Source organism: Taudactylus pleione, unplaced genomic scaffold (assembly GCF_031769625.1).
Source record: "Taudactylus pleione unplaced genomic scaffold, aTauple2 ptg000184l, whole genome shotgun sequence".
Classification (NCBI taxonomy): domain Eukaryota; kingdom Metazoa; phylum Chordata; class Amphibia; order Anura; family Myobatrachidae; genus Taudactylus; species Taudactylus pleione.
This window is the reverse complement of record NW_028284586.1, coordinates 5,502,006-5,526,633: the sequence shown is the minus strand read 5'-3', so window position 1 is coordinate 5,526,633 and position 24,628 is coordinate 5,502,006. Positions and strand designations below refer to the sequence as shown.

At 42.9% G+C, this 24,628-nt stretch overlaps 1 protein-coding gene across 1 annotated transcript in view; it reads right to left on the bottom strand.

The window, feature by feature from the left end:
- Positions 1–2,050: 2,050 nt before the first annotated feature.
- Positions 2,051–24,628, bottom strand: part of ANKS4B (ankyrin repeat and sterile alpha motif domain containing 4B) — an 82,115-nt gene continuing 59,537 nt past the window's right edge. Inside the window, exon 2 of the mRNA XM_088476211.1 lies at positions 2,051–3,541. Coding sequence (XP_088332337.1) covers positions 2,464–3,541 — 1,078 coding nt within the window. The 3' untranslated portion in view covers positions 2,051–2,463. The remainder of the gene's footprint in view (positions 3,542–24,628) is intronic.

Below are 24,628 nucleotides of genomic sequence, written 5' to 3'. Positions count from 1 at the left end.
ATACTTCTCCCCCCCCCCACTACCCATCTTCTTTCTTCCCCCTACATTTCCTCTATTATGGTTGAAGTCACTATAATATATTATTGCTTAATTGTCTATTTATTGGTAAAAAGAGAAAATTGGGGCAAAATTATTACCTCAAAACCACAAGTGAACTGTATGCTATAAATTGTGACTATGTCATTGTTTTTTTTTGTCATATTTGCTTGTGTACCAGAGTGTATTTGATGACTTCAATAAAAACATTTAAAAAAAATAAAAAATATCTGACAGATAATCGTTCATAAAATCATTCATTAACTCGTTGGTAACACAATCGTTGTGTGTGTATGCAGACACACTGTCAGATTTTTCAGATGTGTCAGATAATCGATTGAACAATTTGAACGATCTGAACGATTTGACCAACGATTTGAACGATTTGAACTATGAACGATTTTTGACTGCATTCAAATTACTGAAATCGTCCCAAACTGACTGCAAACACATCAGATGTCAGATATCGTTATCTGACCAGCAGGAACACGCATCATTCATACATGTCAGATATGTCAGATTTTCCTTCAGATATGAACAATTGAACGATTTTTAAAATCGTTATCGTTCAGATCTGAAGAAAAATCTGACTGTGTGTATGCACCAGAGTGGTGCGTCGACAGACGTTTTAATCTGATTTTTAATGACAATCTGTTAGAAAGCGTATGGCTGATACTGCGCATGCGCAGTCGCCAATTTTTTTCCTTGGCACATGCGCACTATGCTGAAATTAGCTAGATTCGTCTGTATCTGCCAGTGGTGAATCCAGGGGGCCCATCAAGGCGATCGCCCCCCATAACATTTGTACACTGCTCACTACCGCTCTCCTGCCCACTACTACTGGCACAGCGACACATTGGGCAGGAGAGAGCAAAGACTGCAGCAGTCTCTGCACTCTTCCTGCCCAATGTGCAGGTGCACTTATCTTTATGTGGCAGTGTTTATAAATGTATCTCACTGTGTAAATGGTTTATTCCGTCCATCAGCCAGCCACTTGAATGGATCTCCAGCGTAAAGTGCGGCGAGGACTCCTGGAAGCAAGAGAGACAGATAGAAGAATTTGCCTCTCTAACGCAGAGCGCCAGGGAAAGAAGGTGACTGTGGGAGGGAAGTTAATTTAATGATGAGGGTGCATGCCAATTTTTTAATTGGTGGAACATATTTTATTGGTGGGGTAATTTATTTAATGGTGGGGATAATTTTACTTAATAGTGAGATATTAGTTAAACCCATTAATTTAAAATCGAGTGCATGGGACTTTCTATGTATTTCTGGGTGCTTGGGGGCAATTAATTGATGTGGGGCTGAATTTGCACTTAAATATTTAGTGCTCCCACGTATTAATGTCAGGGCAGTGTTAATTTTGAGTACAAATGTCAGGGCTATTTTTTTTTTTTTGGGGGGGTGGGGGGGTTGGTCTGTTTTCACTCTAGGGCTTGCTGCAGGTAGAGAGACCTAATTCTTTAATGTCTGTGTTATTGAATGAATGTCGGTGCTTGTTGAGAACAAGAATATACACTCATTGTTAGGCTGTCAGTATTTCATGTACCTACAGTATCTAATCTTTCCAAACAGGACCCAGACAAACACGAACTGAACATAAGACAAGAGGAGCCACAGGAAACAGCTTCCAAAAAATATAAGAGAGCAGAAATACCTGTCCTGATTCTGGCAGGGCAAACCTGAATTTGGGTGACTGACCTGCTTATTCAGGATTTTCATTTGACTGCAAGTACAGTTACGAGATATGTCCTGCTGCACGCCGTTCTGCTCGTGAAGGGGGGACTGCGTGCCTCTAATATTCGTAAAGGAGTGGCACTCCAAAAATGTTTTTGTCTTAGAAGGTCGATGGTCTAGCACCTGAAGTATAAAACATAGCCTGTACTAGACTTATTTGATATTTTAAATACACCACTGTACTTGTTTGTTTAATGTGTGTACAATATAAATATATATAAAATTATTTATATAAAAAAACATATAGCTGTTTTTTATGTACAGATGACAGGTACATTTAAAGATATAATACAAATATATTTGTTTTATTTAAATTAAACCAATGAAAGCAAATGTCCTAATGGTTGCTATGATTTGCGGTGTTTTGGCATTTTTTTTTACCATGGACTTTAAATGTTTTGCATAGTTGTCTTTTATCAAAGGCGGCTAATGACCATAAAGAGGTGGCCTCCTGCTTTTATGGTTTAACTACTCATCTAGAACTCTTGAATTTTCGAAAAACAGCACCTACCCAGCTAGGAACCGGTATATATTACAGTCCCAATCATATGGATTTCTCAACAAACTAAGACACCAGCAACACTATTCAGTTAGTGATCCGATTTATGTTTTCACGATCTTAACCTTCAGTTACTTGTACTAGTCGGTGCATCATCTGTTCTTCACTATACTATTACTAACAAATGTGTTTTACAACTTAGTGTCTGTGATCTTTCCAGATTTGTCCACTGCTCGTCTTCTTTTGTCTACTGCATTAAGCAACTTCTTTCTTGGTCCAAGTTGTATGTTTATGCTTTGCAGATCTTCATTAGAACATAGGAGAAGAGAATCTAAATCGATTTTTTCTCTTAAAAGGGTGACATGTAATTCAGATAAGCCATGAGATGCCAGGAAGACTTGAAGAGGAGAACTTTCTCCTTCATCATCCAATTCCATGTCTTCTTCATTCCAATTCACATTGTAATCATTCTCACCATCATTCTCGATGTCATTCGCGTCGTCTAGTGTAAACAATTTACTATTAACTTTGAAACCTATATTATCTTCAGCTGTGGAGATTTCACCAAAATCGGTGGTAATTCCTGCTGTTAGGTTCCTTCGGAATACTATGTTACCAAGACCTGGACGGTTAAAAATAGACTCCTTTTCTTCTTCTGAAGCCATGACTCCACCTGTGTCACCATCTTCATCATTTTCACTGAAGACATCTGTGACCTTGGTACGGTGGCCACTACTGTTCTCATCAATGTCAAACATCACGTTGTTCATTGTATCTCGATCAAGTGTGTTTTTATCTTTCCTTTTTAATTTAAGCTGCAATGTGTCCTTCAATCCCTTGGTTAAAGTGCTCATGGTAGATGGTGTTGAAAAGCGAGCACCAACAGAGCCTGATAAGGTTCCTTTAGAAGAATTTACTGTACCAGTCTTGTTTCTGTTATAGTTTTTGTTCATTTGGCTCTGATGTTTGTCTTGGAGCTTCTCGCACTCTTTGATCTTCCGTTCGGCATCTTTCATAGCTTGCTCTTTTAATCTTTCAACCTTCTTAGGGTTTAAGGATATTTGCTTGTTGGCTGCTCCATCCAGAATCCTGACACACTCTGTGCGTTCTTTCATGACAGCTACATCCAGCGGAGAACGGAGTCGGTTATCTTGTGCAAAAATATTTGCTCCAAAATTAATTAGGAATGCCACACAGTTCGCATGTCCTTTCTCTGCTGCATGGTGCAGTGGTGTGTTTCCCCATATGTCACTTTTGTTTGGATCTCCACTGAAAGACAAAGTAGTAGATAAACAATCAGTGAGGATCCAGTCATATAAAAGTCTACAGATCTAAAAATGAAGGGGTCGTAACCATCAAAGGTTTATTATTTAAACTGTACCCAGTAAACGGGACGTTATATGCTAGACATAAATTACCCTTTTTATTGGTTATAAGCAAATTCAGAGGACTGCAGGTTGCTACTTCTTTGGCTGCTCTCTGTCATACTGTCCATCCTTACTGGACCTAGTCTGACCACCAAAGACACCATACACAGTTCCCTATGATCTCATAGATATCTCATCCAACTACACCTCACCAAGATATTGTATTGTGCAAATATTGGTGGGAGAGCTTTAGAAGTAGATAAATGGATTATAGAGAGCAGAAATCAGCCTGTGGCAAGTATTCTGAATGTCAGGGCTTGAATTAGCTCTACAAAGGGGAGGAACTTATACCTTCCTGTTACTCCCACCCTGTTGGAGGGCACTTGTGCAATATTTGTAGTACAAAATGATCACCTCCACATTCTGTCTCACTCAGTGTTCTCCCCAGGCTTTATGTTGCAGGCGCAATGCCCCGGCAAGAAACAGCTACCGGCCGGCACTTCGCACTCGCCCCAATGCGCCGCGTCCCCTGTCCCCTGTGGCCCAGTCACCCTTAATGTTTCCTTGTGGTAATGGCTAGATCCCCTTCGCCGGAAAGACCTTTTCGACGTCAGGTGGTGGGATGGAGCTTAGGGTGGGGCCAAAGGCAGTGGTACCATGGCTGGAGTCTGAGTGACAGAGCGTCTAAGTGGGACTCCAGCGGGGGAGTATGCGGCAGCAGTAGTGGGACCCCAGAGAGGAGGATGCAGCAGCAGAGCAGCGGGAACCCAGAAGTGGGTGCGGCCAGTGACTTTCCGGCTGGCTGACAGTAAGGAGCTTGGGCTGCCTGGCAGTTGGGTGGAAGGATGCTGTAAGAGGAGCTTGGGTTTCCTGGCAGTGGGGTGGAGGGATGCTGTAAGAGGAACTTGGGCTGCCTGGCAGTGGGGTGGAGGGATGCTGTAAGAGGAGCTTGGGCTGCCTGACAGTGGGGTGGAGGGGTTCTAGGGCTGGCAGGGGGATTGAGGGGTACTATATCTGCCTAGCAGTGGGATGGAGGGGCACTAGGGCTATTTTCATTGGAGGCCTGGAGCTGTAGCTTCACCTGCCTCATTGTTAATCCGTTCCTGGGGACAGTGGGCCTGATTCAGACCCACTCGCAAGCGCTATGCGATCGCAAGCGGGTCGATGGCCGGGCAGTGCGCACGCCGAGCGTGCGCAAGTCCCAGAGCGAGCTACAAATCACTCGCTCCGGCGCTCGCATCCAAAAGGGGAGGCTGTCGATGCCGGGCCGGGGGGGGGGGGGTGGCTGGCCAAACGGAGGCATTCCCGAAGGAATGCCTGCCATTTGGGAGCGTCCCCACTGACCTCCAGAGTGATGCCAGTGGTGAGCTTCCGGCTTTATTAGAGCCAGAAGCTCACTGGGGCTTGCGACGGATGAGACCCTACCACAAAGGTCTCTTCACAAGCCCGATGGTCGCGACCATCATCTGGCAGCTTGCTAAAGTTGTGGGTGGTCACCCACAGCTTAGCGAGTGGCCAGGAGGCCGAACAAAAATAAACATGCGGCCGCCCTGTTTCAGAGCGAGCATTCGCTTTTTGCGAGCGCCTCTGAATCAGGCCCAGTATCTGTGGAGCTGCTGTATAAAAATATATTCTGTGTAGCCTGCAATGGGGGACAGTATCTGAGGGCTATTTAAAAAATATATTCTGTGGTGCCAGCAAGTGGAGACAGTGTATAAAGTCTTATTTCAAGTTTAAATCGTTATGAGGTGAGGATTTAAAACATTTTTTTAAAAATTCTTTATTTAGAAAGCACACAAAACAAATATGGAAGACATAAACAGAATAAGCCTTACACATGATCTCTTTTTTAAATAAAGTTATTGGCAATAAACCAAAACATATAAGGGGACTGGTAGTAGGGGAGGGCGGGAAAAGGCGTAGGTGGGGGGGAGGTGGGAAACAGGACTACAGGTTGAGTCTCCCATAGCCAAATATTCCCGAAATACTGAATATTCCGAAATACAGACTATTTTTAGCATGACTGAGATAGTGAAATGTTTGATTTTTGATGGTTCAAAGTACACAAACTGTGTTTAAGGCACAAAATTATTAAAAATAAAGTATAAAATGACTTATAGACAGTGTGTATAAGGTGTATATGAAACATAAATTAATTTCATGTATTTACACAAACTTTGTTTGAGCCACAAAATTATTGCATGTATTGTATAAAATTACCTGCAGGCTGTGTGTATAAGGTGTACATAAAACATAAATGCATTCTGTGTTTAGATTTAGGCAATATTCGTAAGACATTTCAATATACAAATATTCCAAAATACAGAATATTCCTATATCCAAAATAGCCTTGGTCCCAAGCAATTTGGATATGGGAGACTCAACCTGTACCTAGAGAAATAAGGTATCGTTAAGAATACCAGATATTGGACAGAAAGCATTAGAAGAAAGTGCCGCTCGAAGATCAAGAAAAGTATTCAGCTAGTTAGAGGAGTTTGCCACTTAGAGGTCAGAGCAGAGGGAGCAGAGCCATCCAATGCACATGAGTCATATATGGGTAGCAAGTGTGGAGATCAAAGGTAGAGCGGTGCCATCATTTAAGAGCCATGGAGCCCACACTTGAGAGAACATATGACCACTATCATGAAGATAGTAGGTGATAGATTCCATCGATTTAAAACATTTTATAATTGTGAAGGCCCCCACCCGGCTACTTCTTGATGCCACATGGCATTGTTTATGTTTCACTTGTTTGTCCCTTTAAATAAATTGCTTAAAGTACAGGTACAACTCTGAAATGAATGCTGCTTGGTACATTCAGATGTAATTAGAGTACCTATATAACCTGACATTCAAATTGGAATCAGGTTGTTTAGGACCCTACTGAAATCACCCCTTGCTAAAATGGTCAATGCATTTTTGATAACCATGGAGGATACATTAACTGTAATTTTAAAATTCAAATATTAAAAAATGATAAACTATAAAGTATGCAGGGGCGTTTCTAGAGAGGAGGGGACCCGTGTGCAGTCTCTGTCACAGGCTCCCTCCTCTTCGTTCGGCAGCCGACAGCGCTCTGAGCTATGCGCGGCCAGCGCCTGAGTTATAGACTTTAGGCACTAGAGTGTGCCCAGAGTCTATAGCGCATGCACAGGTCACTGGGAAAATGGCCACGGTGGCCATTTTCCCTGTACTGCGCATACACAAACAACATCTGCGGACATTTTCCAAACATTTTTATAGCGCTGGACCCCTGCGCCGACGCGGGACTCCGGAGAGGTAAGTATATTATGGGTGCAGGGTGTGCGGTGCAGGGCTCCCCTGGACCCAGGGGCCCGTGTGCCCCGTACACCCTGCACCCATTATAGATACGCCCCTGAAAGTATGACTGTAATAGATTTTTTACTGCATCATAGCAAAATAAATAACTAATAATATTCTTTTCCATCAAGTCAATAATTGTCTGGTACATAATACAATATTGCTTCTTAATGGGTTTGAAGAGGAAGGGGAGGTCAAGTAACCATTTATTAAAAGAAAAATTCTTAATTGATTATAGACAATCAAAACTGCCCTATAGCAAGATGATTTCTTTGTCCCAACTCTTTAATTTAGGAAGCAATTAAAAAGAGGATTCTACTACTGTAGCTTCCCATAGACAATTTGGAGAACCACCTATTCATGTAAACATGTTTCCACTCCTTTGAAATATATGGGTGTATTCAATTTAGGGCCTGATTCAGACCCGGTCGCAAGGCTGTGTTTGCACGCACTCTGCCGATTTTTGCAATCTGCGCATGCGTATAAGACTCAGTGCGCGTGCGTGAACCGGTCCATGCGATCGGGAAGCGTTTGCACCCAGTACACAGACGCTCTGCAAGCATGAGTGACAGGAGGTGCCATTTGTGGGTGGTGACAGGGGGTGGTCGGTGGTAACGGCGGTGTGGTGGTGCGAACACAGGCGTGTCTGTGCGTTGAAATGCCATTTCAGGGGCGTATGTAATTAAGACGCATCGTCAGCATACACGTCACGTGGCTGAATTACACACAGCAGCACTCGCAGTGCTTGCGGTAGGTTATGGTCAACCACAAGTGGTGCGTATGGGTCCGATGTCAGCCGATGTTACCGATTGTTTAATATACTTCCTGGAGATGACGTATGTTACTAAGGGAAAGTGGGCGTCTTGTGTCAGGCTGGTGGGCGTCTAATTTCATACCGCGATCGCACGGCAAAACATAGTGGGCATGCTAATGTCTTGCAATCACGGGATTTTCATACTTTGGATGCGGACAGCTGCGTGCGAACGTAGCCTTGCGACCTGGTCTAAATTAGGCCCTTAATGTGAAAATATCTGTCAATGGAGTCTAATCAGTAAAGGTATTTGAGCTGGCCATGTCTTGTTTCTCAAACCAGTTAGTTGAAACATCTGTGAACATGCTCTAAGCTGAGATTTATACATTTTAACTGGTAAATAGCAAACGTTGAGTGTGACCCAGGGCCGCTGCAAGGTTTCTGGGTGCCCTTGCTCCCACCAATTTGTCGAAGCTGAATAATTGGCTGAGACAAGTTCAGTTTAAAATTTAATCGCGGCGACGCCATCTTGCAACTGGCCGCAAGACGCAATCTTGAAAATGAGAACGCAAGACGCCATTTTGCGAATGGCCGCCTAAGCGCCATTTTAGATAAGCTCACCTTTTAGTACATGTGGCGATAATACTATTAGCACCATGCGATTGCATCTTTCACCATTTCTCATACACACATTAATACACACAATTGCGCTGTTAACTAGTCGCATACTAGCGAATGCATAGGACTTTGTATGAAACCGCTATTTTATGTGTTCCTATTGTGTTGAAGTGTGGAAAATGTAAAAACAGAGTAAAACGAAAGAATGAAACTATGATGGTGGTCAGTAATGACAATATGGCTCACAGCAATGAGGTCATGGGTTCAATTCCCACCATGGCCCTAACTGTGTGGAGTTTGTATATTCTCCCTGTGCTTGCGTGGGTTTCCTCCGGGTACTCCGGTTTCCTCCCACACTCCAAAAATATACTGGTAGGTTAATTGTCTCCCAACAAAAAAAATTACCCCTAGTGTGTATGTGTGTGAGCATGTGATAGGGAATATAGATTGTAAGCTCCACTGGGGCAGGGACTGATGTGAATGGCCAAATATTCTCTCTGTAAAGCGCTGCGGAATATGTGTGCGCTATATAAATAACTGGTAATAATAATAATAATAATAATATGTATACCGGGGTAAATATAGAACTGCATTACAACCCTGAACTAGGAAATACTATCGTTTGATGTATTATATTTAGACATGCATAGAATGTATTATTGAAATGTTATTTATAGAACACCTCAGATAATGGAAGGTCTCAATTCCCCTTCAAGACTGCTTTTATAAGACTGGTGCATTCCCACACCTTTCACATGATCTTCCAAGATCCGCGGTGTGCGTATAATAGTAGTTTTATGTCCCCACCCAGAGACACATTATTGATGGATTAAGAACCACCTTGTGCCATCCCATAATAACACTAAATAATATGTAAATGTAAGCCTAAATTGAATTCTAATAGCAGATTGTGATAGCATGCTGTCTGCTATCAAAGGGTTTACTGTCAAAGCTGAATAATTGGCTGAGACAAGTTCAGTTTAAAATTTAATCGCGGCGACGCTATCTTGCAACTGGCCACAAGACGCCATCTTGAAAATGAGATCGCAAGACGCCATTTTGCGAATGGCCGCCTAAGCACCATTTTAGATAAACTCACCTTTTAGTACATGTGGCGATAATACTATTAGCACCATGCGATTGCATCTTTCACCATTTCTCATACACACATTAATACACACAATTGCGCTGTTAACTAGTCGCATATTAGCGAATGCATAGGACTTTGTATGAAACTGCTGTTTTATTAGCTTTATGCGCACGCATCTGCCCCAAGTTAACTAGCGTCCTTATATCAAACCCCGAATACTCACACATTACGTATTCACACATAAGGTTTAATAAGCTTTAAAGTGTATGATTTAAGTTGGTTCAGTTAGTTTAAATGCTGAGAAATAAAGATATTTGATAACTAAGGTATTATACATGCTAAACAAGTCGTGTTTGGTTTTGTACTGATGCGTACTCTTTTTACAGTATTCCGGTGTTATCGGTGGGGAGATCGCATCATGCATTCTCGAGTTATGGATCGCAGAGCCTACAAGCAACAAAATGTATATTTCATGAACAACTGTTAGGATGTTGCAGGGGGCGGGAAGGGAAAGATCCCCAGCTGTTAGAGGCAGGGAGAGTCTATTTGAACCAGCCTGTTAAATGCCCTGTAACAGATGCTTCTCCCCTGGGAACCAATGACATCAGCAACAAACTTCTCTATTGTCCTGTTTATTCTGGGGGGTATAAATATGTGTGCTCAAATGCTGGTTTTTAGTCTTCATGCTGAATGCTGTATGACGAGGGGTCTCTTGCTGATACCTATCTTCAGGTCCGGAAGCGCTGCATATGTATACTGTACTTGGGTCCGTATAATTTTCTTTTGCGCCTAAATTGTGTCTGGATCAATTGCGTGTAACTGTCTGAACTTTTATTTGAATAACACTTGTGCTTTGGAACCACAGATTCCAGGTCTAAGTCTTTATTTACTGTATGACTGGGTACACAAATTAGCGTCATCCTTAGAGGTTTATAGGAAGGATTTTAGAAGGTACAGGCAGGGGTATATAGAGGTTCTGATCCAGTATCGTTAGTTGGGGGCTCGTAGTGAAGTAATTTACCTGCTCACACGGTACATACGGCTATCGATATTTCAGCAAAGGGTGGAGTGGCCACATGCAGGGTTTGCCTGCAACCGCTTTGTGCTGGAAGATCGCTATCCATCTCCGTGTGAATCAAGGAAGCTGACTAGAATCCAGGGACAAGAGAGGAAAAAGTTTGTTTTCTTCTGTTGATAGAACCTTACGTTTAAAGGGGTGCCGCAGTACTGAGTATGCAGCTAAGTAGCAGGTTTGCACATAGCAAAGACGCACTTTTGTGTACGCAGTTAGAAAGTCATTATACGGTTGTTTGGTAGTCGCATTATTGTGTATGCGGCTGGTCGCACAATAGCATATACACACTTCCGGTTATGCTGCCACGTGTTTGAACAAAGCCATAGAGGATTACATTTTTTTTTCATTACCAATATCTGGGTTAACGTGTATTTTTCTGCGCAGGAAAAAGTGTGTAACAGTGAGTGTATTATTGGTAGGGGTAATTTGTTCCCTACAGTTAAAGGTACCGTATGACCTTTAAGGGCTAGGTGCAAGGGTTAGTCTAGCCGCTCGGTAAGCAGCTTTACCGTTCTATACACAGTAGCAGGTGTACATGTTGTCTTTGTTGTAGAGAGGTGCGTGAGAGTAGCCGACATATAAACTCTCATAGGTGTGGAAGTTGCCTTACTAAATCTTATCCAGGTGTGTGGGCGACTTAAATCGTCCACAGGTAAGTGAAAGTATCTTGATTGTCTTTCACCAGTTTAAATCTTTATTGAAAAGCGTAGGAGTTGTCTCAGAATGGGAGCCATGCAAACAGCAGAGATGTTAGACAATGATGTGCTGCTAATGGAGGCGCTGATCGGATCGGCCCGTCGAATCATGCATACTAAGTACGGTACTTATGCAATAAGGTATTGTGATGTATGGTTTAATATGACGAGGAAGAGTGTTAGACCATTTCCCAGAATTGGTAGTTTTGATAAAAATGTGTTAGACAATGTCCGGGATCACATCAGTTTGATGCGCTCACGAGAGAAAAAGGTTAAATATTTTGAATGTTTAAAACTGTGGCAGCATGAAGGGGATGCATGGCTTAAAAATGTTCAAACGACGCAAACTAGCGTCGTGAGCACATTGCCAGAAAATACATCTGCGACGCTAAATTGCAATATGGGCGAGCCGCAAAATGGCACACGTGCAGCAGTGTTGCGTCGTGGAGAGTATTGCCAGCAGTTCACGCTCACCTACCCCACCTTATGTGGATGGAGGTGCAAGTACAGTTACCAAAAATACACATAAAAATGTAACAAGCAATTTGTACCCTCTCTTAAGCAACTATAAAGAACATGTTCATGATGTGGATGATGAGCCTATTGTAATGTCTGCCATTTCCCATGCTGTACAAATGATAGATACGGCATCACCACAATCACGAGTGGTGCCGCCATCTCCATCGGTAACAGCAAGGGAAGTGTTAATGCCCTCTGCACCCATAGAGGAAGTTGTTCATACCATACGTAGCAGCAGCAGACTAAACCCCCAGCCAGGTAATCAGGTCAAAGGTAGCAGCGCTACCGGTCTGCATCCCATTTGGACAATAACAGTTGCAAATGGAAATGCAGATGCAAACGGTATAGTGCCCACGAGGGAAGTAGTAATGCATTGTACTTGGACAAGAGCAGAACTAAATTCCATCATAAATGATTTCCCCGATCCCAAAAAGGAATTAGCCAAATGTCAAAGATTTTTGAGAAATTTGGGTAGTTCACATGAACCCACTAATAAAGATTGGCATGTGGTATCAAGGGCCTGTCTGCCACGCAATACCGACGTGACAAAATTTATCACGGATTGTGTATTGGATGCTGACGTTCTCTTAACAGACCAAGTAAACCAAGGTAACATTTCCCGCATTGTAACTCAATTGGGTATATATTTTCCAGTAGTAGTTAAGTGGAACAAAATTTTCACCATTAAGCAGAAGGAGAGTGAAACTGCAGAAGATTATTGCGATCGGGCTCTGCAGGCTACCACCCAGTACACTGGGATAGAGGATATTAAAGATAGCACTCACCACCGGGGAATGATAGTCACAGTACTTGTGGATGGTCTGAAAGAGAGTTTAAAAACTCGGGTTCAGACCTCACAGCCTGGCTGGCGGGGACTCACAATAGATTGAACATGATTGAACCGCCATTGAACATGATAAAAACATCTCCAAGAAGAGAGAAGCCCAGAGCGAAAAACTAATGGCTGTCAGTATACAAGCTCTGGAGGGAAGGACGGTAACATCACAGCCAACAGACACACTTGCACTTGCACACACACTCACTTCTGAACAAGTATGTGCTCTCACTAACCCCACACAACAACAAACACAACTCTATCCCACTAACCTGATGCAACCACAGGTCCCAGGCTACCCACCAACTTCTTATCCCCCACAATACCCTTACCCTCTCTATCCTTACCCATATCCACCACCTTTACCCTCTGCGCAAACCTCACAACACCACATGTCTTCACCCGAAGCACGAACATGTTTTAACTGTAAACAAACAGGACATTTAAGTAGAAACTGTACAGTAAAAAGAGTAGGGATCCCACATCAGGGAAGACCTGGATACCCCCATAAGGGATATGCACAGAGGCCAGCAAATGTTCAGCAGGCACCAGCTCCAATTGTAGCCGTAAATGCTTTATTGGAGAATGGTAGCCAACGCTAGGGGTCAGGTCATACCTGTAGTCTACAGATAGTCAGGTTAACGGGAAGTACTAGGGAAGAACTGGTCATGATGGTTGATGTGGCTGGTACTGAATATTCTATTCTTGTAGACACAGGGGCGACCAGGTCAGTGATAAAATCTCCCATTAATTTGCAGGTGACCAACGAGACAATACCAACAATGGGTGTAACAGGTAAAGTGGAACATTATCCTTTAACAAAGTCCACAGAGGTTACTATTTGGCCGTTGCATACCAGGCATTCTTTTCTCCTGGCTGCTGCGGCTCCTACTAACCTACTGGGCAGAGGCTTGTTATGTAAGATGGGATGTGTTATATATTGCACCCCTGATGGTGTATTTTTAGATATCCCAGAGAGAATGGTATACGAGGTGCGGGATATGTTAGACACTCCTCAAAGGATAATGTATCACTCTACAGTTTTAAATGAAACTCCATCACAAGTAGATGAAATGTTGTCCCTAATTCCAGATTCCCTTTGGACTAAGGATGGACAGGACACTGGATTAATGGCAAACATAAGCCCAGTAATGGTAAATTTAAAAAGCGGAAGGCAAGCTCCAAAAATTCCCCAGTACCCACTAAAGCAGGAGGTAGAATTAGGGGTTTTTCCAATAATTGAGCGATTATTGCAACAGGGAATTTTAGTTTGTACAGCTAGTGTAGCCAACAGTCCCATCTTTCCGGTGAAGAAGAGTGGTGGGAGGAGTTATAGGCTGGTACAAGACCTTAGAGGTGTTAATAAGGTAGTAGAGAGCCAATTCCCTGTAGTGCCGAATCCAGCTGTCATTTTGATGCAGATTCCACCAAATGCAACCCATTTCACTGTCATTGACCTCTGTTCTGCTTTCTTCTCTGTGCCTCTCCATCCTGACTGTCAGTATCTATTCGCATTTACATACAGAGGTTTACAATACACATGGACACGATTACCCCAAGGTTTCATAGACAGCACCAGTATCTTCTCCCAGGCATTGCACGACTGTTTACAATTTTTTCAACCTGCCAATGGATCTGTTCTTATTCAATATGTGGATGATTTATTGGTATGTTCTGACTCATTTATGTCATGTTTGAATGATACTAAACTTTTGTTGCTTCATCTCTCACAAACAGGACACAAGGTGGCTAAGGACAAACTACAGCCGTGCCAATCCAGAGTAAAATATTTGGGACACTGCCTAACCCAGGGGTTATGACACCTTACAACAGATAGAATCCAGGCCATACAAAACATGACACTGCCGCAGAATCAACGGCAAATTCGTACCTTCTTGGGAATGTGTGGATACTGAAGAATGTGGATCCCAGGTTTTTCTATTTTGGCCTTACCTTTACAGGAATTAGTCTCTTCCTCAAAGCCCGATCGTGTTATACACACAGAGGAATCAGAGCAGGCTTTCCTTAATCTTAAGGATAGTCTGACAAAAGCTCCTGCATTGGGAATACCAGATTATGAAAAACCTTTTGATATGTATTGTACGGAAGCCGATGGTTGTGCTGCAGGTGTCCTTACACAAAAACATGGTGATGCCAGTAGGCCCATAGCATACTACAGTGCCCAATTGGACACTGTGGCAAGATCACTCCCCACCTGTTTGAGAAGTGTAGCAGCTACCGCTTTATTGGTGAGTAAAAGTGAGGATGTAGTATTGGGCCATGATATGATTGTCTACACTCCCCATGCTGTATCTGCTCTGTTGAACTCAGCTCAAACCAGACACATCTCCTCGGCTAGGTTCACCAAATGGGAACTAGCTCTAATCGCTCCTGCAAATATTACTGTTAAACATTGCAGTACGCTGAATCCAGCAACATACCTACCATATGTACAACATGATGTACAAAGGGTGGAAGGAGAGGAGTTGCTGGCAGGAGGTGAGTTCAGCAGACATAATGATACGCACGATTGTATGACATATCTGAATCAGACCTTTACTGCTAGACCTGACATACATGACACACCTTTAGAGAATGTGGATGTAACTTTTTATACGGATGGGAGTTGTCATAGACAAACAGACACAGGTGAATTATGTACAGGTTATGCTGTTGTAAATGACACAGACATCATAGAAGCTAAACCTCTCGGTCCTCCTCACTCAGCCCAGGTGGCAGAGTTAGTAGCACTGTCTAGAGCATGTGAACTGGCAGCAGGCAAATCTGCTAACATTTACACTGACTCGAGGTACGCGTTCGGGGTGGTGCACGATTTTGGGGCTCTATGGCGTCTCAGAAATTTTATGACAGCAGCAGGCACACCAGTTGCACATTCCCGACACATAAAACATCTTTTAGAAGCAATCCAACTGCCCAAAGCAGTGGCAGTAATTAAATGCAAAGCCCACACATGTGAGGATGACCTGGTATTACTGGGCAACAACAGAGCTGATGAAGCTGCAAAATGGGCAGCAGGGTTAAAAATGTTTTCTCCAACTGAAACAATTATGTCATTTCAAACTATTGATATGCTGAAATTAATTGAGATGCAAAATTTGTGCTCAATTTAGGAAAAATCCATTTGGAAGTCCAAGGGATGTGGGCAGGAGTCCTCTGGGCTCTGGAGGGACGGACATGGTAAGCCAGTAGCCCCCAAGGCATATTACCCCAGCCTGGCTGGGGCAGCACACGGTCTGACTCATCTGGGTAAACAGGGTATGTGCAAGTTGGTGAGGGCATACTGGTGCGCACTAGGTTTTTCTTCACAAGCAGAAAAGATAGCAATGTCCCGTCTGACCTGCTTGAGAAAGAACATAGGGAAAGCGATCCCTACCAAACCATCCCACATTCCACCGACTGATGGACCTTTCCAGGTGATACAAATTGATTTCATCCAATTACCACCCTGCAGGAACCTTAAGTATGTATTAGTGTGCACAGACGTATTTTCTAACTGGGTTGAGGCCTACCCAGTGGCCACTAATACTGCTGCATTTACTGCAAAGAAAATAGTTCAGGAATTTGTATGCAGGTACGGTATCCCTAAAATCATCGAGAGTGATAGGGGTACCCATTTCACAGGTGATGTTTTTCAAAATATGTATAAGCTGATGGGTATTAATAGCCGACTTCATACCCCCTACCGACCGCAAGCCAGTGCCAAGGTAGAGAGGATGAACAGGACTATTAAAAATAAGCTAAGTAAAATCATGACAGAGACTGGATTAGGATGGCCAGAAGTGTTACCTTTGGTCCTACATAGCATAAGGACCACTCCTAGACCTCCTCTGAATCTGTCCCCATTTGAAATATTGTTCGGTAGACAACCTCATTTGTTATAAGTCCATAGGAAGACCTGAAGGGTAACAACGAGGTAACTGTAAGGTATCTTATATCAATGAGTAAGCAGTTAAAGCAACAGCAGCAGAAACTGAAATTGTTGTCTAATGATATGCCTGAAACTAACTGTCATGATGTTGAACCAGGAGAATATGTTATGATCAGAAATTTCTTGCGTTCAGGTTGTTTGACTGATCGTTGGAAGGGTCCATACCAGGTGCTGCTGACGAGTACTACATCTTTGAAGGTGGCCGAGAAAGATACCTGGGTCCATTCCACTCACTGCAAAAAGGTCAATCAACCAGTGGAGAAACAAGTCGGAGACAAGGCTGAGAGTGTGTACCTGTCGCTCGTGAGCTTGTTCCAGGAGGATTGAACAGGTTGTAGTGAGATACCTGAACTGAGAGAAATTTGCAGATCTTATTGTGACAATGGACAGGCCTGCTGTGTTCATTTTCATATTCTCTTTTAGAGTGTTCACCATCCTGGTCAGTTCGGGGATATCCGGTGTCTGTGATGGGAGACCGATTGAGGAAACGGGAGCTGATGGCAGTGCTGATGGAGTGGAGTCAGGAGGAGTGCAATGCCAATCAGGGGAGTGTCTGACCAATCTTAGTACTGTTATTGTTAAGAGAGCTGTCATTCCGGATACTCGGGGAAGGTGTGGAGGTTTTTCGTCCGAAGATTCCTGTATTTGTGAGCTTTGTGGGTCCCTAGTTGATGAGAACTGTATCCAATGGTGCCAACCTAAATATAGCCCGTACTGGGGTGGGTATCCTTTAGAGGATTATCATAGTATGGTAGGCAAAGTGTTAAATCAAACTGATTGCTGGGTGTGTTCACATGTGCCACAGGGACAGCATAATGTAGGGTTGGTGCCATTTCCGCTGAATATCACGGAAATTTTAGAATTGCAAAAAGGGAAAACATTCGATGGAAAATTCCTCTCATCCAAACCACCTCATTTCAAACTCTATCAATTCCAAGTAGATAGATCACTTTTGTGTTTAAACATAACCAACCCTAATAAACCCGGGAGTTGGGAAGTGACGGGGAATAATCAGACGATGACCTTCTCACAAAGAGCTGATGAGTCCATAAACCATGATCTGTTACGCTCCATTAAGTCTGGTGGGAAACATTTTAGGTATCGGTATACATTGAGTTCCACCAAAGAAATTATTGGTAAAGTGCCAAATGTTAATTGTGCTAAAATAATAGAGGCAAAAACTTGCATGTACCAGATGGAAGAACCAGAAATAGGATTGTTTGCAAGGGAAATGTGTTTAATGATGCATACCATTCCTTATGTTCTCCCTGATAATGTATATTTCACCTGTGGAAGAAAAGCGTATAAATGGCTCTCCCCGAGTTCCGAAGGTTTGTGTTACCTGGGAAGAGTAGTCCCAGAAGTTATGACCCTCACACATGTTGAAATGCTGGGTATACATAAAAACACACCGTCATCCTATCTTCATACACAATATGAACACAGAGGCAAAAAAAATATGGTACCTGGTGACGTACATAAAGCCACTGAGTTAATCAGTGAGACAACTGGCTTTCAAGTTCTGGTCGCATTGGACCCCACCAGGACCGCTCAGGGTACATTAAATTTTAGATATATCCAGGAACTTGCTAAATTGATAGATAATATCACCGAGATGTACGATGACACATTCAGGTATACAGGGAGAGAATTGCAAGCGTACAAGAAAGAACTGGTGCAACACAGGCTAGTGTTGAATTATTTAACTGCTGTTACTGGAGGGTATTGCGTAACATTGGCCACCCAATTTGGAGTAAAATGTTGCACCTATGTCACCAATGATACCAGCGACCCTAAGGAGGTGATAGACCGGAAGATTGATGAAATTCTGCAGCTAAAGTGTGAATTTTGTAAACACCATAACGCTTCAGTGGCTGAAGTAGGGGAGATGATAGAAGGAGGGGTTTCATGGCTGAACCCAGTGAGATGGTTCTCAGGTCTAGGGGAATGGGTCCAGGAAGTGATCACCAGCATAGGCAAATTCTTAATCCTTATACTGATTGTCATCATAATAATTGGCATATGCGTCTGGTGTGTTCCTATTGTGTTGAAGTGTGGAAAATGTAAAAACAGAGTGAAACGAAAGAATGAAACTATGATGGTGGTCAGTAATGACAATATGTATACCGGTGTAAATATAGAACTGCATTACAACCCTGAACTAGGAAATACAATCGTTTGATGTATTATATTTAGACATGCATAGAATGTATTATTGAAATGTTATTTATAGAACACCTCAGATAATGTAAGGTCTCAATTCCCATTCAAGACTGCTTTTATAAGACTGGTGCATTCCCACACCTTTCACATGATCTTCCAAGATCCGCGGTGTGCGTATAATAGTAGTTTTATGTCCCCACCCAGAGACACATTATTGATGGATTAAGAACCACCTTGTGCCATCCCATAATAACACTAAATAATATGTAAATGTAAGCCTAAATTGAATTCTAATAGCAGATTGTGATAGCATGTTGTTTGCTATCAAAGGGTGGACTGTCGAAGCTGAATAATTGGCTGAGACAAGTTCAGTTTAAAATTTAATCGCGGCGACGCCATCTTGCGACTGGCCGCAAGACGCCATCTTGAAAATGAAATCGCAAGACGCCATTTTGCGAATGGCCGCCTAAGCGCCATTTTAGATAAACTCACCTTTTAGTACATGTGGCGATAATACTATTAGCACCATGCGATTGCATCTTTCACCATTTCTCATACACACATTAATACATACAATTGCGCTGTTAACTAGTCGCATATTAGCGAATTCATAGGACTTTGTATGAAACCGCTGTTTTATTAGCTTTATGCGCACGCATCTGCCCCAAGTTAACTAGCATCCTTATATCAAACCCCGAATACTCACACATTACATATTCACACATAAGGTTTAATAAGCTTTAAAGTGTATGATTTAAGTTGGTTCAGTTAGTTTAAATGCTGAGAAATAAAGATATTTGATAACTAAGGTATTATACATGCTAAACAAGTCATGTTTGGTTTTGTACTGATGCGTACTCTTTTTACAGTATTCCGGTGTTATCGGTGGGGAGATCGCATCATGCATTCTCGAGTTATGGATCGCAGAGCCTACAAGCAACAAAATGTATATTTCATGAACAACTGTTAGGATGTTGCAGGGGGCGGGAAGGGAAAGATCCCCAGCTGTTAGAGGCAGGGAGAGTCTATTTGAACCAGCCTGTTAAATGCCCTGTAACAGATGCTTCTCCCCTGGGAACCAATGACATCAGCAACAAACTTCTCTATTGTCCTGTTTATTCTGGGGGGTATAAATATGTGTGCTCAAACGCTGGTTTTTAGTCTTCATGCTGAATGCTGTATGACGAGGGGTCTCTTGCTGATACCTATCTTCAGGTCCGGAAGCGCTGCATATGTATACTGTACTTGGGTCCGTATAATTTTCTTTTGCGCCTAAATTGTGTCTGGATCAATTGCGTGTAACTGTCTGAACTTTTATTTGAATAACACTTGTGCTTTGGAACCACAGATTCCAGGTCTAAGTCTTTATTTACTGTATGACTGGGTACACAAATTAGCGTCATCCTTAGAGGTTTATAGGAAGGATTTTAGAAGGTACAGGCAGGGGTATATAGAGGTTCTGATCCAGTATCGTTAGTTGGGGGCTCGTAGTGAAGTAATTTACCTGCTCACACGGTACATACGGCTATCGATATTTCAGCAAAGGGTGGAGTGGCCACATGCAGGGTTTGCCTGCAACCGCTTTGTGCTGGAAGATCGCTATCCATCTCCGTGTGAATCAAGGAAGCTGACTAGAATCCAGGGACAAGAGAGGAAAAAATTTGTTTTCTTCTGTTGATAGAACCTTACGTTTAAAGGGGTGCCGCAGTACTGAGTATGCAGCTAAGTAGCAGGTTTGCACATAGCAAAGACGCACTTTTGTGTACGCAGTTAGAAAGTCATTATACGGTTGTTTGGTAGTCGCATTATTGTGTATGCGGCTGGTCGCACAATAGCGTATACACACTTCCGGTTGTGCTGCCACGTGTTTGAACAAAGCCATAGAGGATTACATTTTTTTTTCATTACCAATATCTGGGTTAACGTGTATTTTTCTGCGCAGGAAAAAGTGTGTAACAGTGAGTGTATTATTGGTAGGGGTAATTTGTTCCCTACAGTTAAAGGTACCGTATGACCTTTAAGGGCTAGGTGCAAGGGTTAGTCTAGCCGCTCGGTAAGCAGCTTTACCGTTCTATACACAGTAGCAGGTGTACATGTTGTCTTTGTTGTAGAGAGGTGCGTGAGAGTAGCCGACATATAAACTCTCATAGGTGTGGAAGTTGCCTTACTAAATCTTATCCAGGTGTGTGGGCGACTTAAATCGTCCACAGGTAAGTGAAAGTATCTTGATTGTCTTTCACCAGTTTAAATCTTTATTGAAAAGCGTAGGAGTTGTCTCAGAATGGGAGCCATGCAAACAGCAGAGATGTTAGACAATGATGTGCTGCTAATGGAGGCGCTGATCGGATCGGCCCGTCGAATCATGCATACTAAGTACGGTACTTATGCAATAAGGTATTGTGATGTATGGTTTAATATGACGAGGAAGAGTGTTAGACCATTTCCCAGAATTGGTAGTTTTGATAAAAATGTGTTAGACAATGTCCGGGATCACATCAGTTTGATGCGCTCACGAGAGAAAAAGGTTAAATATTTTGAATGTTTAAAACTGTGGCAGCATGAAGGGGATGCATGGCTTAAAAATGTTCAAACGACGCAAACTAGCGTCGTGAGCACATTGCCAGAAAATACATCTGCGACGCTAAATTGCAATATGGGCGAGCCGCAAAATGGCACACGTGCAGCAGTGTTGCGTCGTGGAGAGTATTGCCAGCAGTTCACGCTCACCTACCCCACCTTATGTGGATGGAGGTGCAAGTACAGTTACCAAAAATACACATAAAAATGTAACAAGCAATTTGTACCCTCTCTTAAGCAACTATAAAGAACATGTTCATGATGTGGATGATGAGCCTATTGTAATGTCTGCCATTTCCCATGCTGTACAAATGATAGATACGGCATCACCACAATCACGAGTGGTGCCGCCATCTCCATCGGTAACAGCAAGGGAAGTGTTAATGCCCTCTGCACCCATAGAGGAAGTTGTTCATACCATACGTAGCAGCAGCAGACTAAACCCCCAGCCAGGTAATCAGGTCAAAGGTAGCAGCGCTACCGGTCTGCATCCCATTTGGACAATAACAGTTGCAAATGGAAATGCAGATGCAAACGGTATAGTGCCCACGAGGGAAGTAGTAATGCATTGTACTTGGACAAGAGCAGAACTAAATTCCATCATAAATGATTTCCCCGATCCCAAAAAGGAATTAGCCAAATGTCAAAGATTTTTGAGAAATTTGGGTAGTTCACATGAACCCACTAATAAAGATTGGCATGTGGTATCAAGGGCCTGTCTGCCACGCAATACCGACGTGACAAAATTTATCACGGATTGTGTATTGGATGCTGACGTTCTCTTAACAGACCAAGTAAACCAAGGTAACATTTCCCGCATTGTAACTCAATTGGGTATATATTTTCCAGTAGTAGTTAAGTGGAACAAAATTTTCACCATTAAGCAGAAGGAGAGTGAAACTGCAGAAGATTATTGCGATCGGGCTCTGCAGGCTACCACCCAGTACACTGGGATAGAGGATATTAAAGATAGCACTCACCACCGGGGAATGATAGTCACAGTACTTGTGGATGGTCTGAAAGAGAGTTTAAAAACTCGGGTTCAGACCTCACAGCCTGGCTGGCGGGGACTCACAATAGATTGAACATGATTGAACCGCCATTGAACATGATAAAAACATCTCCAAGAAGAGAGAAGCCCAGAGCGAAAAACTAATGGCTGTCAGTATACAAGCTCTGGAGGGAAGGACGGTAACATCACAGCCAACAGACACACTTGCACTTGCACACACACTCACTTCTGAACAAGTATGTGCTCTCACTAACCCCACACAACAACAAACACAACTCTATCCCACTAACCTGATGCAACCACAGGTCCCAGGCTACCCACCAACTTCTTATCCCCCACAATACCCTTACCCTCTCTATCCTTACCCATATCCACCACCTTTACCCTCTGCGCAAACCTCACAACACCACATGTCTTCACCCGAAGCACGAACATGTTTTAACTGTAAACAAACAGGACATTTAAGTAGAAACTGTACAGTAAAAAGAGTAGGGATCCCACATCAGGGAAGACCTGGATACCCCCATAAGGGATATGCACAGAGGCCAGCAAATGTTCAGCAGGCACCAGCTCCAATTGTAGCCGTAAATGCTTTATTGGAGAATGGTAGCCAACGCTAGGGGTCAGGTCATACCTGTAGTCTACAGATAGTCAGGTTAACGGGAAGTACTAGGGAAGAACTGGTCATGATGGTTGATGTGGCTGGTACTGAATATTCTATTCTTGTAGACACAGGGGCGACCAGGTCAGTGATAAAATCTCCCATTAATTTGCAGGTGACCAACGAGACAATACCAACAATGGGTGTAACAGGTAAAGTGGAACATTATCCTTTAACAAAGTCCACAGAGGTTACTATTTGGCCGTTGCATACCAGGCATTCTTTTCTCCTGGCTGCTGCGGCTCCTACTAACCTACTGGGCAGAGGCTTGTTATGTAAGATGGGATGTGTTATATATTGCACCCCTGATGGTGTATTTTTAGATATCCCGCACCTCGTATACCATTCTCTCTGGGATATGTTAGACACTCCTCAAAGGATAATGTATCACTCTACAGTTTTAAATGAAACTCCATCACAAGTAGATGAAATGTTGTCCCTAATTCCAGATTCCCTTTGGACTAAGGATGGACAGGACACTGGATTAATGGCAAACATAAGCCCAGTAATGGTAAATTTAAAAAGCGGAAGGCAAGCTCCAAAAATTCCCCAGTACCCACTAAAGCAGGAGGTAGAATTAGGGGTTTTTCCAATAATTGAGCGATTATTGCAACAGGGAATTTTAGTTTGTACAGCTAGTGTAGCCAACAGTCCCATCTTTCCGGTGAAGAAGAGTGGTGGGAGGAGTTATAGGCTGGTACAAGACCTTAGAGGTGTTAATAAGGTAGTAGAGAGCCAATTCCCTGTAGTGCCGAATCCAGCTGTCATTTTGATGCAGATTCCACCAAATGCAACCCATTTCACTGTCATTGACCTCTGTTCTGCTTTCTTCTCTGTGCCTCTCCATCCTGACTGTCAGTATCTATTCGCATTTACATACAGAGGTTTACAATACACATGGACACGATTACCCCAAGGTTTCATAGACAGCACCAGTATCTTCTCCCAGGCATTGCACGACTGTTTACAATTTTTTCAACCTGCCAATGGATCTGTTCTTATTCAATATGTGGATGATTTATTGGTATGTTCTGACTCATTTATGTCATGTTTGAATGATACTAAACTTTTGTTGCTTCATCTCTCACAAACAGGACACAAGGTGGCTAAGGACAAACTACAGCCGTGCCAATCCAGAGTAAAATATTTGGGACACTGCCTAACCCAGGGGTTATGACACCTTACAACAGATAGAATCCAGGCCATACAAAACATGACACTGCCGCAGAATCAACGGCAAATTCGTACCTTCTTGGGAATGTGTGGATACTGAAGAATGTGGATCCCAGGTTTTTCTATTTTGGCCTTACCTTTACAGGAATTAGTCTCTTCCTCAAAGCCCGATCGTGTTATACACACAGAGGAATCAGAGCAGGCTTTCCTTAATCTTAAGGATAGTCTGACAAAAGCTCCTGCATTGGGAATACCAGATTATGAAAAACCTTTTGATATGTATTGTACGGAAGCCGATGGTTGTGCTGCAGGTGTCCTTACACAAAAACATGGTGATGCCAGTAGGCCCATAGCATACTACAGTGCCCAATTGGACACTGTGGCAAGATCACTCCCCACCTGTTTGAGAAGTGTAGCAGCTACCGCTTTATTGGTGAGTAAAAGTGAGGATGTAGTATTGGGCCATGATATGATTGTCTACACTCCCCATGCTGTATCTGCTCTGTTGAACTCAGCTCAAACCAGACACATCTCCTCGGCTAGGTTCACC